This window comes from Panthera onca, chromosome D1 (genome assembly GCF_046562875.1).
Source record: "Panthera onca isolate mPanOnc1 chromosome D1, mPanOnc1 haplotype 2, whole genome shotgun sequence".
NCBI classification, from domain to species: Eukaryota; Metazoa; Chordata; class Mammalia; order Carnivora; family Felidae; genus Panthera; species Panthera onca.
Window position 1 is genome coordinate 52,470,917 of NC_138348.1, and position 16,940 is coordinate 52,487,856.

A 16,940-nucleotide genomic window follows, 5' to 3' on the forward strand; every position below is an offset into this window, starting at 1 on the left:
AAAAGGCCATATTTCATTTTTTCTCATTGCCACGTAGTATTCCATTGTGTATATAAACCACAATTTCTTTATCCACTCATCAGTTGATGGACATTTAGGCTCTTTCCATAATTTGGCTATTGTTGAGAGTGCCGCTATAAACATTGGGGTACAGGTGCCCCTATGCATCAGAACTCCTGTATCCCTTGGATAAATTCCTAGCAGTGCTATTGCTAGGTCATAGGGTAGGTCTATTTTTAATTTTTTTTTATTTTTTTTATTTTTTTTATTTTTTAATATATGAAATTTACTGTCAAATTGGTTTCCATACAACACCCAGTGCTCATCCCAAAAGGTGCCCTCCTCAATACCCATCACCCACCCTGCCCTCCCTCCCACCCTGCCCTCCCTCCCACCCCCCATCAACCCTCAGTTTGTTCTCAGTTTTTAACAGTCTCTAATGCTTTGGCTCTCTCCCACTCTAACCTCTTTTTTTTTTTTTTTTTTCCCTTCCCCTCCCCCATGGGTTTCTGTTATGTTTCTCAGGATCCACATAAGAGTGAAACCATATGGTATCTGTCTTTCTCTGTATGGCTTATTTCACTTAGCATCACACTCTCCAGTTCCATCCATGTTGCTACAAAAGGCCATATTTCATTTTTTCTCATTGCCACGTAGTATTCCATTGTGTATATAAACCACAATTTCTTTATCCATTCATCAGTTGATGGACATTTAGGCTCTTTCCATAATTTGGCTATTGTTGAGAGTGCCGCTATAAACATTGGGGTACAGGTGCCCCTATGCATCAGTACTCCTGTATCCCTTGGATAAATTCCTAGCAGTGCTATTGCTGGGTCATAGGGTAGGTCTATTTTTACTTTTCTGAGGAACCTCCACACTGCTTTCCAGAGCAGCTGCACCAATTTGCATTCCCACCAACAGTGCAAGAGGGTTCCTGTTTCTCCACATCCTCTCCAGCATCTATAGTCTCCTGATTTCTTCATTTTGGCCACTCTGACTGGCGTGAGGTGGTATCTGAGTGTGGTTTTGATTTGTATTTCCCTGATAAGGAGCGACGTTGAACATCTTTTCATGTGCCTGTTGGCCATCCGGATGTCTTCTTTAGAGAAGTGTCTATTCATGTTTTCTGCCCATTTCTTCACTGGGTTATTTGTTTTTCGGGTGTGGAGTTTGATGAGCTCTTTATAGATTTTGGATACTAGCCCTTTGTCCGATGTGTCATTTGCAAATATCTTTTCCCATTCCGTTGGTTGCCTTTTAGTTTTGTTGGTTGTTTCCTTTGCTGTGCAGAAGCTTTTTATCTTCATAAGGTCCCAGTAATTCACTTTTGCTTTTAATTCCCTTGCCTTTGGGGATGTGCCGAGTAAGAGATTGCTACGGCTGAGGTCAGAGAGGTCTTTTCCTGCTTTCTCCTCTAAGGTTTTGATGGTTTCCTGTCTCACATTCAGGTCCTTTATCCATTTTGAGTTTATTTTTGTGAATGGTGTGAGAAAGTGGTCTAGTTTCAACCTTCTGCATGTTGCTGTCCAGTTCTCCCAGCACCATTTGTTAAAGAGACTGTCTTTTTTCCATTGGATGTTCTTTCCTGCTTTGTCAAAGATGAGTTGGCCATACGTTTGTGGGTCTACTTCTGGGGTTTCTATTCTATTCCATTGGTCTATGTGTCTGTTTTTATGCCAATACCATGCTGTCTTGATGATGACGGCTTTGTAGTAGAGGCTAAAGTCTGGGATTGTGATGCCTCCTGCTTTGGTCTTCTTCTTCAAAATTACTTTGGCTATTCGGGGCCTTTTGTGGTTCCATATGAATTTTAGGATGGCTTGTTCTAGTTTCGAGAAGAATGCTGGTGCAATTTTGATTGGGATTGCATTGAATGTGTAGATAGCTTTGGGTAGTATTGACATTTTGACAATATTTATTCTTCCAATCCATGAGCAGGGAATGTCTTTCCATTTCTTTATATCTTCTTCAATTACCTGCATAAGCTTTCTATAGTTTTCAGCATACAGATCTTTTACATCTTTGGTTAGATTTATTCCTAGGTATTTTATGCTTCTTGGTGCAATTGTGAATGGGATCAGTTTCTTCATTTGTCTTTCTGTTGCTTCATTGTTAGTGTATAAGAATGCAACTGATTTCTGCACATTGATTTTGTATCCTGCAACTTTGCTGAATTCATGTATCAGTTCTAGCAGACTTTTGGTGGAGTCTATCGGATTTTCCATGTATAATATCATGTCATCTGCAAAAGGCGAAAGCTTGACTTCATCTTTGCCAATTTTGATGCCTTTGATTTCCTTTTGTTGTCTGATTGCTGATGCTAGAACTTCCAGCACTATATTAAACAACAGCGGTGACAGTGGGCATCCCTGTCGTGTTCCTGATCTCAGGGAAAAAGCTCTCAGTTTTTCCCCGTTGAGGATGATGTTAGCTGTGGGCTTTTCATAAATGGCCTTTATGATCTTTAAGTATGTTCCTTCTATCCCGACTTTCTCAAGGGTTTTTATTAAGAAAGGGTGCTGGATTTTGTCAAAGGCCTTTTCTGCATCGATTGACAGGATCATATGGTTCTTCTCTTTTTTTTTGTTAATGTGATGTATCACGTTGATCGATTTGCGAATGTTGAACCAGCCCTGCATCCCAGGAATGAATCCCACTTGATCATGGTGAATAATTCTTTTTATATGCTGTTGAATTCGATTTGCTAGTATCTTATTAAGAATTTTTGCATCCATATTCATCAGGGATATTGGCCTGTAGTTCTCTTTTTTTACTGGGTCTCTGTCTGGTTTAGGAATCAAAGTAATACTGGCTTCATAGAATGAGTCTGGAAGTTTTCCTTCCCTTTCTATTTCTTGGAATAGCTTGAGAAGGATAGGTATTATCTCTGCTTTAAATGTCTGGTAGAACTCCCCTGGGAAGCCATCTGGTCCTGGACTCTTATTTGTTGGGAGATTTTTGATAACCGATTCAATTTCTTCGCTGGTTATGGGTCTGTTCAAGCTTTCTATTTCCTCCTGATTGAGTTTTGGAAGAGTGTGGGTGTTTAGAAATTTGTCCATTTCTTCCAGGTTGTCCAATTTGCTGGCATATAATTTTTCATAGTATTCCCTGATAATTGTTTGTATCTCTGAGGGATTGGTTGTAATCATTCCATTTTCATTCATGATTTTATCTATTTGGGTGGGTCATGTCCCTTTTCTTTTTGAGAAGCCTGGCTAGAGGTTTGTCAATTTTGTTTATTTTTTCAAAAAACCAACTCTTGGTTTCGTTGATATGCTCTACAGTTTTTTTAGATTCTATATTGTGTATTTCTGCTCTGATCTTTATTATTTCTCTTCTTCTGCTGGGTTTAGGCTGCCTTTGCTGTTCTGCTTCTATTTCCTTTAGGTGTGCTGTTAGATTTTGTATTTGGGATTTTTCTTGTTTCTTGAGATAGGCCTGGATTGCAATGTATTTTCCTCTCAGGACTGCCTTCGCTGCATCCCAAAGCGTTTGGATTGTTGTATTTTCATTTTCGTTTGTTTCCATATATATTTTAATTTCTTCTCTAATTGCCTGGTTGACCCACTCATTCGTTAGTAGGGTGTTCTTTAACCTCCATGCTTTTGGAGGTTTTCCAGACTTTTTCCTGTGGTTGATTTCAAGCTTCATAGCATTGTGGTCTGAAAGTATGCATGGTATAATTTCAATTCTTGTAAACTTATGAAGGGCTGTTTTGTGACCCAGTATATGATCTATCTTGGAGAATGTTCCATGTGCACTCGAGAAGAAAGTATATTCTGTTGCTTTGGGATGCAGAGTTCTAAATATATCTGTCAAGTCCATCTGATCCAATGTATCATTCAGGGCCCTTGTTTCTTTATTGACTGTGTGTCTAGATGATCTATCCATTTCTGTAAGTGGGGTGTTAAAGTCCCCTGCAATGACCACATTCTTATCAATAAGGTTGCTTATGTTTATGAGTAATTGTTTTATATATCTGGGGGCTCGGGTATTTGGCGCATAGACATTTATAATAGTTAGCTCTTCCTGGTGGATAGACCCTGTGATTATTATATAATGCCCTTCTTCATGTCTTGTTACAGCCTTTAATTTAAAGTCTAGTTTGTCTGATATAAGTATGGCTACTCCAGCTTTCTTTTGGCTTCCAGGAGCATGATAGATAGTTCTCCATCCCCTCACTCTCAATCTAAAGGTGTCCTCAGATCTAAAATGAGTCTCTTGTAGACAGCAAATAGATGGGTCTTGTTTTTTTATCCATTCTGATACCCTATGTCTTTTAGTTGGCGCATTTAATCCATTTACATTCAGTGTTATTATAGAAAGATATGGGTTTAGGGTCATTGTGATGTCTGTATGTTTTATGCTTGTAGTGATGTCTCTGGTACTTTGTCTCAGAGGATCCCCCTTAGGATCTCTTGTAGGGCTGGTTTCGTGGTGACAAATTCCTTCAGTTTTTGTTTGTTTGGGAAGACCTTTATCTCTCCTTCTATTTTAAATGACAGACTTGCTGGATAAAGGATTCTCGGCTGCATATTTTTTCTGTTTAGCACACTGTAGATATCGTGCCAAGCCTTTCTGGCCTGCCAAGTTTCAAAGGAGAGATCAGTCACGAGTCTTATAGGTCTCCCTTTATATGTGAGGGCACGTTTATCCCTTGCTGCTTTCAGAATTTTCTCTTTATCCTTGTATTTTGCCAGTTTCACTATGATATGTCGTGCAGAAGATCGATTCAAGTTACGTCTGAAGGGAGTTCTCTGTGCCTCTTGGATTTCAATGCCTTTTTCCTTCCCCAGTTCAGGGAAGTTCTCAGCTATTATTTTTTCAAGTACCCCTTCAGCACCTTTCCCTCTCTCTTCCTCCTCTGGGATACCAATTATGCGTATATTATTTTTTTTAGTGTATCACTTAGTTCTCTAATTTTCCCCTCATACTCCTGGATTTTTTTATCTCTCTTTCTTTCAGCTTCCTCTTTCTCCATAACTTTATCTTCTAGTTCACCTATTCTCTCCTCTGCCTCTTCAAGCTGAGCCATCGCGGTTTCCATTTTATTTTGCATTTCGTTTAAAGCGTTTTTCAGCTCCTCGTGACTGGTCCTTAGTCCCTCGATCTTTGTGGCAAGAGATTCTCTGCTGTCCTGTATACTGTTTTCAAGCCCAGCGATTAATTTTATGACTATTATTCTAAATTCACTTTCTGTTATATTATTTAAATCCTTTTTGATCAGTTCATTAGCTGTTGTTATTTCCTGGAGATTCTTCTGAGGGGAATTCTTCCGTTTGGTCATTTTGGAGGGTCCCTGGCATGGTGAGGACCTGCAGGGCACTTCCCCTGTGCTGTGGTGTATAACTGGAGTTAGTGGGCGGGGCCGCAGTCCGACCCGATGTCTGCCCCCAGCCCACTGCTGGGGCCACAGTCAGACTGGTGTGTGCCTTCTCTTCCCCTCTCCTAGGGGCGGGATTCACTGTGGGGTGGCGTGGCCCGTCTGGGCTACTTGCACACTGCCAGGCTTGTGTTGCTGGGGATCTGGCGTATTAGCTGGGGTGGGTAGGCAAGGTGCACGGGGGGTGGAGGGGCAGGCTTAGCTCGCTTCTCCTTAGGTGATCCACTTCAGGAGGAGCCCTGTGGCAGCGGGAGGGAGTCAGATCCACTGCCGGAGGTTTGGCTCCGCAGAAGCACAGAGTTGGGCGTTTGCGCGGAGCGAGCAAGTTCCCTGGCAGGAACTGGTTCCCTTTGGGATTTTGGCTGGGGGATGGGCGGGGGAGATGGCGCTGGCGCCTTTGTTCCCCGCCAAGCTGAGCTCTGCTGTCCGGGGGCTCAGCAGCTCTCCCTCCCTTTGTCCTCCAGCCTTCCCGCTTTCCGAGCAGAGCTGTTAACTTATGACCTCCCAGACGCTAAGTCGCGCTTGCTGTCGGAACACAGTCTGTCCGGCCCCTCCGCTTTTGCCAGCCAGACTCGGGGCCTCTGCTTGGCCGGCGAGCCGCCCCTCCGCCCCGGCTCCCTCCCGCCAGTCCGTGGAGCGCGCACCGCCTCGCCGCCCTTCCTACCCTCTTCCGTGGGCCTCTAGTCTGCGCTTGACTCCGGAGACTCCCTTCTGCTAATCCTCTGGCGGTTTTCTGGGTTCTTTAGGCAGGTGTAGGTGGAATCTAAGTGATCGGCAGGACGCGCTGTGAGCCCCGCGCCCTCCTACGCCGCCATCTTCTGGAACCTCCCCCAGATACCAGTTTATTATTTAGCACTGTGAGTGTTTTGCAGTGTCATTCTGTGGGAATGACTGATGTGTAGCTAAGAATCCATGTTGTTCTCACCACAACTTCTCTCTCTTGCTGCACCACTTGGAGATGGCCCCAGCTACAAAGACTCTGGCTGAGCCAGCAGACCTCCCTCATCACACGAACACTTTTGTTACTGCCATTGTGAACCCTCTTCCAGCATATACAGGAGCTGACTCACCTACCTCTGCCCAGCATCTGAGAAGTCATTGCAGTCTGGATGTCACAGACTGCAAGCTGCGTGTGACTGAGTCTCAATAGCCAGGGCCAAGGAGTTATATAAGAGCCTAGTCCCCTGAGAAGGGCCTCTCACAATGGGCCATGTCCCTGGGCCTGGAGTATGGGATGGAAAATTTCCATATACTTGAGGTAGAGCTCTATGTTTCCTGGTCAGAAATACCTTCTAGTTACAGATGATAAGCAATCTGCATCCTCCATCAAATACTGTTCTCAAACAGGTCCCGGCTCACTAGCCAGTCAGAGGCTTAATGCCTCCTACCTACATTTTAAATTTCACTGTGGTACTGAAATTATGTGGGAATACCTAGGAACACAAACATAGAACACGGGTGGCAATTACATGATTATTTCATTCCTTCTTTTTTTTTTTTTTAAATTTTAACCCTTAAGGTAAACATACCATATTTGATTTCAAAGTGTATTAGGCCACATGATTTTTTTTTTAAATCAGCATTATTTTGCATAACTCTTGGTCTTGTTAAAAGCATAAAAGGAAATTTAAATCTCTGCTAAGGGAACCCTGAGAACAATAAGAGAGAGTATCAGCAAATCAAATTCAACAGTATATTAAAAGAATTATTCACCATGATCAAGTGGAATTTATTCCTGGGCTTCGGGGATGAGTCAATATTCACAAACCAAACAAAGTGATACACCACATTAATAAAAGAAAGGATAAGTACCATATGGTCTTGTAAATAGATGCGAAAAAAGCATTTGATGAAATATAGCATCCATTCTTGATAAAAACCCTCAACAAAGTAGGGGTAGATGGAACATACCTCAACATTGTAAAGGCCATATATGAAAGACTCACAGCTAATGCCATCCTCAATGAGGAAAAACTAAGAGCCTTTACTATATGGCCAGGAACAAGACAGGGATGTCCACTCTCACCATTACTATTTAGCATAGAAGTCTTAGCCTCAACAATCAGACAACAAAAAGAAATAAAAGGCATTCAGATGGCTAACAGACATATGAAAAGATGCTCAAAATCACTCATCATCAGGAAAATACAAATCAAAACCACAATGAGACACCACCTCACACCTGTCAGAATGGCTAACAGTAACAACTCAGGAAACAAGATGTTGGCAAGGATATGGAGAAAGGGGAACACTTTTGCACTGTTGGTGGGAATGCAAACTGGGGCAGCCACTCTGTAAAACAGTATGAAGTTTCCTCAGAAAGTTAAAAATAGAACTACCCTAGGACCCAGCAATTACACTATTAGTTATTTATCCAAAAGATATAAAAGTGCTGATTTGAAGGGGCACATGCACCCTGTTGTTTATAGCACCACTATCAACAGTAGCCAAATTATGGAAAGAGCCCAAATGTCTATCAACTGATAAATGGATAAAGAAGATGTGGTATATACACACACACACATCAATCACAGTATTCTATTCTGTATATACACACACAATGGAATATTACTCAGTGATCAAAAGAATGAAATCTTGCTATTTGCAACGATGTGAATGGAGCTAGATGTATTATGTGAAATAAGTCAGAAAAAGAAAAATACCTTATGATTTCACTCATATATGGAATTTAAGAAACAAAACAGATGAACATAGGGTAGGGGGGAAAAAGAGAGGGGAAACAAACCATGAGAGACTCTTAATGATGGAGGACAAACTGAGGGTTGATGGAGGGAGGTGGGTGGGGGTGTCTAGATGGGTGATGTGACGGGTATTTGGGAGGACACTTGTTATGATGAACACCGGGTGTTGTATGTAAATGATGAATCACTGAATTCTATTTCTGAAACCAGTAGTGCACTGTATATGCACTATATTTTAAATAAAAATTTGAAAAGAAGTAGAAAGAGACAATATCTGATAACACACATATAATCCTGAAAAACGAATATAGAGTAGTAATTGAAAGGGAAATATATATGAATGCAGGCTTTGAAGATTTTGTTCAGAATTTTCCTCCAGCTTTTCATTTATGTGGGCCAATGTGCTGGATATCTTCTCTTTGCTGCTCCAGGAGCACTCCATATTCTGTATCCTAGAGTACTCACAAGTATGCACCGCATCCATATCCTCCCTTGTCCTTTGGCATCTGGTTGGGTTCAAAAAATAGAAAGTGCCATCAGAGGACAGGACAGAAGTAAAGTCAGGATATTCTGGTTTCAACCTGCTCTCTCCTTGCAGGTGACATGAAGGTCATCATGGGTTGGGTGAGTCCTTCAAAACAAATCTCAGCTCCTATCAGACAGCCTTTTTCATAATGCTCTCTGAGTCTCTGAGTTCCAAGAACAACTTCTTGTCTTCAGGCCAAGAAGTTGTACATATCCTCACCTGCACTATCCTTATCATTCCTTGTGCCAATAGTTTGTTGTAATATAAGGGGCCCGGCTTGTGTTTGCCAACCGCTTTTTCCAAAACTCTGATTAATATAGCCAACAGGCAGCCCTATCTTCTCCTGAAGATTCCTCTATTTAAACTTAATTTTATTTTATATAATATACCATACGTAATATATGATATTTCATATTACATATGCTAAATATAATTTTACTGGTCTTATTTTACTTTTAACATAAGCAATTTTTCATTTGAACACCAATTTCTAAAAGACTTTTGAACTACACTGAAATATTTCTCAAAGTAGTTTATTTTGTAGTTCTTGGAAAAGACTAACACATTTCACAAAAGATTGAAAAAATGGTTTCTGCTAACATATGAACAACATTATTTGCCATGGGAAAAATGGAAATTGAAGCTATAATGATATACTGATTTTCGCTCACTAGAGTAGCTAAAATTCAAAAGACCAAAAAGACCAAATGGTGAGAATGTAGTGCTTGGAACCCTCATATTTGTTGGTACAGGTGTAAAAATCATGAAACCACTTGGGAAAACTGTTGGAAATTTTCTTAAAACTTGGCTTGTGGAAAATGGAAGGGTCTGCAGGCATCTGGAATTTTTACAAGGTTTTTTTGTTTGTTTGATTGGTTGAGCTTTTTTGTGTTTTTTTGTGTTTTTGGTTTTGTTTTGTTTTGTTTTGAAGCAGGATAATATCAAGGCTCTGACTAAATTATCATGATCTATGGATCGAAAAACCACTTAGGTCAATTTTGAAACAGATTTGAGAAGATATTGTATCTGGTTTAAATTTCATGAACGTTTACTTCTTTATGTGAGATTGAGTTATGTCTGCTTCTAAGGTCTTGGTGGATAACAGTATTGAAGATAAACAGTACTGATATTCAATGAGCTAGACTGGCTTCTATATTCTGTAAACTACTGGGTGTTGCATAAAGGATTCCCAAGAAGAAGGAGTGACTGGGAGGGCAGAGGAGGTTTATAGAAAACAGCTTTGTCTTGAAACATTTAATCTGATATCATTAAACATGGAAGTTATTGTATTTTTTCATCATTTCCTCAATTATTTTTATTTTTTGTATATTTTTCTCTTCTTATGTCATATTTAATATTAAGCCTATGTGGAAATGCATTTAATAATCACAGACACTAGTAAATTTATGCCACATTTAACACAAACATAAGCATGTGTACATTCATACACATACATATAGTTTCATCCACAAACCAATAGTCAAGCTGCATACAGATTATTCCCAAGACATTGGGATCATGCTCCAGGTCCAGCGCATTATTATTTTGACACCCATCACAAGAGTGCAAAAGGAAGTTAGAAATTGGGCAAACCAAGACTAGATATAAAAATGTGTGCAGGACTTGCCCTACACTGTGTGCAGTGCCTGGACAAATATTTTTGTAAGTCTCCTGAATATATTAACAATTTGACTATAAATTTATTATAAAATTCATGTACATATGTGATATATAATAATTTATTGATGAAGATTTAGGATAATGGGTAGAAAATATATATATTCTTGGTTGTTCAATCACTGCACATGGAGATCCTTTATAGTTTCCAGATAATTTCTTCTTTCTATTCCATTACATTAACTTTCTATTCATGTTTTTTAAACTGTCAAACAGACCAATTCTGACCATTTAATTTCTCCTGCCACAAAGGTAAGGTACTAACACTGTTATTACTTACAATGCCATGGCTCTTCAAAACAATATAGATTGTCTTGCTTCTGGCATTTCCAATTCTAATTATTTAATACTAATTGCACCATTACTTAAGATGCTGCATCACTCACTGTACTACTTATGAATAGCAGCTTCTAATGATCTCTCAAAGGTTTGTCTTGTCCTTCATTGGTGATGACCATAAATGTCAGGCTTAACCAGATCATTCAGGAAAATGTGCATGATGGTTTTTTTCTGTTCATGTTAAATTTATTTTTTTGAATTTTATAACATTAATTTAGAAAAACACATCTTTTAGCCACCTGAAATATTTAGTCCCTAATCACTATATATCTAGAAAGTGATCTTTTTCAGTTCTGATTGCATTGCTCCCTTTTACTCAGTGTCACCAGCTTGGAGTATAGGTGAGGCACGTGGGTAGAGTGAGAACCTTCCCATTCATACAAGGAATGCCCCTACCTCATCTGACATTACTTAACATTGGCTCAAGAAAGCATGCTATCATATCAATTGGAGATAAAATAGGACATAGACTGAAAGTAGCTAATGACATTGCAGAACAGTGTTCTCAAAAGACTCTGGAGTGGTAAATGCAACCATTTCTGGAGGAACACCTGGTGGGTAGTGTGGAGCCTATGGAAGGGTTGGGATAATCATTCTGGGTACCAATGCTATGGTAGAGGAGGCAGTGAGATAGAGGATATATGCTGCTCCCACTGCCACCCTTGGGTGTTGTAGCTAGGAGGCAGCACTAAGTTTGAACATAGATGGGTGGGAGTCAGTGAACAGCTGTAACACATAACTCAAGCCCAAGGTTCAGAAGAGGACCAATGGTTAAATCAGAGCCCTGAACTCCTCCTGTGTCTGCAGTAAGTGATGAGTGAGAGTCACCTCCAATCAGCATGTCAGCACTATTGTGATGGCTCCATCTTCTGGAATTCCATGAAAGAGAAACTTCGCTGTCCAGAAAATCTTATCTGCTCACCAAGCCGCTCTACTGAACCCAGGTCCTAGCCATGAGATCTCAGGACAACCCCATAGATATGGGTCACAAAGCTTCTTCAGTCAAATGGCTGATTTTCCAAGCTGGTGGGTACAGGAAAAAGAGTCACAGAGTTCTCTAAAGAGGAGAATTGAGGACTGGGCTGATGTGCTCAGCCGGATCTAGGCTCAGGGCACCCTGTCAGACAGCAGTGCCATCCCCAACCAGTCCCATGTACCAGAAACAAACTTAGAAAATTTTGAGGAAGCTATTCCAAAGCACAGAGGTACCCTGGGAAGGGAGCCTAGGACAGGGACTGAACCAGGTCTAAGCAGTTTGCTCATGGTCCATCTCAGGACCAGCATTACAATGAATCCCATTCCACATTATGTACACTATTACTTTTACATTGAATTTTACCAATATCATATATAGATTTAACCAGCGGTCTGTATACATGCCATAGACTGCTTCATATCATTGACTGCAGAATAAACCCTGTCTTTAGTATGTTTATACGTGGTATAGATATGGATGACCAGGGAGTTGGCCAATCTTTACCACTCACCACTAATGGACCACACTGGTGAGGACTGTACCAGTTTCACTCTGTTACTCTTCTGCTTGTTCCTGTACTTAGGCTTTATGTACTCTCCTTTCTGTCATCACCAACACCAATCCTATGATACTCGCTCTCTCTCCCACTTTCCTAGATATCTCCATATGGGACCAATGGTTGAGCCTCATGTACATACATAAAATATTTCAACCTAAATGTTTTACAAGAGCTAAGAGTTTGTGGATTTATATGATTTGTATGAGTGATCTATATGATTTATCTACTCTTGTTATAATCAAAATGCTGCTAAATATGCATACATTTTATGCACACAAGTTCCTGCCTTTATTTGGACCTTGGTTTTCTTACTTGTAAATAAAGGAGAAATATAAAATAAATGGGAAAGATCAGGTGAATTTTAATGTCTTCCCAACTTCAAAATATTTTGTCCATTAGATTTTAGGACTAAGAGACAGAGGCTGAAAAAAACAAACAAGCAAACTTATTCATGCTCACAGGAGTAAGGGTATTTCACAAGGTGCTATAGGACCCAAGAATTTTGCTTTGCCAGTATCAAACTTCAGACCAAGAGCTGCTCAGATTCACCTAAATTGCCCAGATTTACAGAAATTGCAACAGGTATTGTTGCTTTGCTTGTACTCTTACCTATATCTATCCTCATTTTCTGATATTCCACTCTGGTGTGCTTTTGAGTATTTTGCTTACCATCATGCAAAACAAGAATGTGGTTCTGAAACAGAAGATATGATGAAGATTTCTGATTTTTTTTAAAAAGAGCCCTAGTCAGTCACAAATTAAAGTTCAGTGATCCTTTCATCTAGTTTATAGCAAACTACATTCTCCACCTATAACTGGAGTTTGGAAAATGGTACTACATACTGGAAATCTGCATTATTAATAAATTATGCTGAGATTATTCTGAATTTGCTATCAAGACTGATTTTGTGCTTAAACCATAGGAAGATGCTGATTTCCTTTTCCAAATTTTCTTCTGGAATCTTGTATATATGAAGGTAAATGGTGTAACAAAGAAGGAAAATTTTAGGTAGAATTCAGTTAGAACTAGACATAGAACACATACAATTATTCACATCTAAAATGACTTTGCTGTAAGTGAGGAAATAATGTCATATATCTTTAATATCTAAACTGTATTCTCCCATATTCTTCAATTCACAGATACTTGGTTTATTGGAGGAACAGTGAAGAAGAGATAGAGAGAGAGAGAGAGATAAAAAGAGAAGAAGAGAAGGGAGGAGGGAGAGGGGGGAGGAAAAAGAGGGAGAGAAGGAGGAAGAGAGGGAAATGGGAAGAATTAGATTAGAAAGAAGAAAGGGAACAAAAATGACAGTAAGAAAAAGACAGGGGAACCATTAAAATGAAAATGAGTAATGACTCTAGAGAAGGAAGGCAAAACTTGAGGATTAATATACAGAATATAAATCTGTGGAACAGATGCACTAATTTAGACACTGTCACCAAGCCATGGCTTATACCTTATTTTCCTCATCTACAAAGTGAGATTGTTGGATCAGTGTTCCTTCAGGGTCTGAACGTACCTAAAGAGAAGACACATGGAAAAATGGGGAGTGTTCTCATCTTTTCCCACCAGCCATTCTACTCCCAAACCACTGCTGCCTCCAGGACATCTTCCTTTTCCATCAGTGCTTTCCCTTCGTCCAGTTACATGGGGCGGGTGGGTAGAGCAGACAGCAAAGTTACCTGTCAACTCTAAATGAATTCCAAGAAAAAATAAAAATCTGGCTACTGCTATCTACTCTAATAGGAAATTTGAAGCAGAGCTCAGATTATTAAAATGTAGGTGGTATGTGGATATATTTTCCAAATGTTGACACAGAACTATTATTTCTGTACAAATATCTTCACAACTCTCTCTCGGATGTGTTTGGTCCTGACTCCATAGATGACCGGATTAAGGGCCGGTGGGACAGCCACATAAAGATTAGCCAGAAGAATGTGGATATAGCGGGGAATGTTTCTGCCAAAACGGTGTGTCATAAAAGAAAAAAAAGCTGGTGTGTAAAAGCACAGCATGACACAGACATGAGAACCACAGGTATTGAGAGCCTTTAGCCGGGCATCGTGAGAAGGAAGGCGGAAAACAGCTCGAAGGATAAGCACATAGGAGGAGGCAATCAGGATCACATCCACAATGATATTAGAAATCACCATGAGCCCATAGATAATGTTGACCTTGATGGGTGCACAGGCCAACCGGGCAAGACCCATGTGCTCACAGTACGTATGAGGGATGATGTGATGCCCACAGAAGGGCAACCTCAGAATGAGAAACACGAATGGAGTCACAAGAATTAAATTTCTTCCAACAACAAGAGAAGCTAGGATGCTGATGGTTTTATTGGTGAGGATCATGGTGTACTGGAGAGGGTTGCAGATGGCAACAAAGCGGTCATAAGCCATGGCCACCAGGAGAACGGTCTCCATTCCTGTGAACATGTGGATAAAGAACATCTGGGCAAGGCAGCCCCCAAAGCTGATCTCTTGTTGGTTGAACCAGAAGATGCCCAGCATTTTGGGGATGGTGGACGTGGACAGACCCAGATCGATCATAGACAACATGGCCAGGAAGTAGAACATGGGCTGGTGGAGACTGTGTTCAGTCTTGATCACAAAGAGAATGGTGATGTTCCCCACAAGGGCAATCAGGTACACAATGCAGAATGGGAAAGCAATCCAGATATGTACAGTTTCCAGTCCTGGGATTCCTAGCAGGTGAAACAAGGGGGGATGGAAGTGGGTGTCATTGATGGAAGTCATTCTCCCAGCAAGTGTCATTGAATTCCTGTTGAGGCGTAGGTATCTCACTCTCGTTATGATCTTTTCTTTATCAAGGTCATAGAAAATGAAGAGAACCTTAACTGGTGTGCTGGAGGTAGTAGCAGGAGTGGTTGATTGCAAACTTTAGAGATTCTGCTCTTTCCAGAGGGTAATTGAGTAACTCTCAATACATGTTATTGTTCTGAGATTAATTGTGGGTAATATTATGTGTGCCTTTAACTTTTGTAATAATGTGAGTTCTTTGAAGGAACTTATAGTCTTTCACCTAGTGGTGTATGCTTATCTGCTTGATATTTTTTTCCATTTTTTTTCAAATAGCTCCTTTTTTATTTTTGGGAAACTGCTATACCTGGTACTTCTCAAAGTGTGATATGGTGTTGGAGAATCCAAAGTCCAAATGAGAAAGACCGAATTATACCATTGGCTGTCTTTTGATATAATATAAATGTAGGGATTTACCTAACGGATCTCATATAGGCACATGACTTAAGGGTGGTCAATCAGATGGTCTTTCTTTAAATCTCCCTCAATCTATCTCTCCTATGAGACCGTTGTTGTTTTTGATGATTCCTGATCTTATGGAATGCCTTAGTTTCCTATCCCACACCTCCAGACTGTTTATTCTGCCATTCCCTAATGTTCTTACAATAAATTACCTTTTGCTTATCAATTAAACTACGTTCATCTTTCTTACAACGTATAATGAACATAGAAAATTACACCTTGTCCTTAAGTTGTTCCTGGCTTCAGGTATGAATAGATAAAACAAGTAACAAATTTCAGTGACATCAAAATTGAAGTGTTGTTAATGAATCTTTCCTGATCCCTGAAATGAATAAAGGAAATTGTTTTAACACTTTGTGCCACTAGTATATTGTACAATTATGCTGCATCTAATACAACATGACTTCTTTTATGTATTTATCTATTTGTTACCAATAGAAATGCTGCTGCCTGGGGGCAAAAACTGGGGGATATTCATTTTAATATTCCCAACACTGCCACAGGAGTGTATGGTTCCAAGTTTTTCAGAATTTAGCTGTTGAATAGAATCAGGATTTGTGTAAGTGTGCACTTATGTGTGTGTATGTGTGAGAGATAGAGAAAAAGAGAGTTAGTTATTAAACTGATTCTTATTATGTATGTTATTGCATGTAACTTTGCCAGCTAGTTATTGCTGAGTAGTAATACCCAGGCAAGGGAATTGGTAGTCACCTGCTCTGCTTGAGAAAGAGGAACGTCTCTTGTCCCCAAAGAAGCTAGAGAGAAAATTATTCATATATATGGAGAAAACAATATTTGCCATTGTTGATCGGAGTATGCAAGGCTGAGAAATCAGAGGGCAATGGCTGGTGGGACTTAGGAGAGTCTGAGGAAGTAAGTAGGATGACACATCATGAGATTCACAGTCCAGAGTCAGCCCCATCTTCAGGGCTGCTGTTTTTCAATGATACTTTACTGGCTGAGGGGGGGAGCTTTCCAGGGGAGAAGCAGAGGGAGCTTTTTTTGATAATATACCTCAAATTCAGTAGGACACCCACCCTCTCACAATTTTGGTCAGAAAGTTGCCTTATTTCTGCTGCAGTTGTGTGCCACAAATAGTGGCAGATAGTGTGGGCCAATAAGCTCAAGGATTATTCCTGGAAGGCAAGGTAGTAATTTCATCTTTTTCTAGATGTGCACATGGACAAAAAGCCCAGAGTCCATTTTAAAAGCTTAATTGATAATAGTTAGAGATCTTTCCCTTTTAGTGCCCACCAACTCTCAATTTATTGAAGTTGTGTTTTTTTTTTTACCCCACTGGCTCTTTTTCCTTTGACTGTTATAGTAGAATATTATAGATGATTTATACAGACTTTGAATTCATTCAAACATGCCTTGAAATCTTGCTATGCCATACTAATGGGAATCCTTGAACAAATTCCTTTACTTTCTACATCAGTTTTTTTCTGTAAAATTGAGTTAATAAGTTCTATCCATGTGACTTG

General features: G+C 40.0%; 1 protein-coding gene across 1 annotated transcript; it reads right to left on the reverse strand.

Moving 5' to 3' along the window:
• Positions 1-13,713: 13,713 nt before the first annotated feature.
• On the reverse strand, positions 13,714-14,958 carry LOC144613073 (olfactory receptor 52E4). Its single transcript, XM_078433981.1, has one exon. It carries the CDS (start codon positions 14,947-14,949, stop codon positions 13,996-13,998), a length of 954 nt encoding a protein of 317 aa, XP_078290107.1. The 5' UTR covers positions 14,950-14,958; the 3' UTR covers positions 13,714-13,995.
• Positions 14,959-16,940: the final 1,982 nt, after the last annotated feature.

What these genes read in the sequence shown, in the direction of transcription:
- LOC144613073 (XM_078433981.1), bottom strand. Translation starts at nt 14,949, where the DNA reads ATGACACTTGCTGGGAGAATGACTTCCATCAATGACACCCACTTCCAT.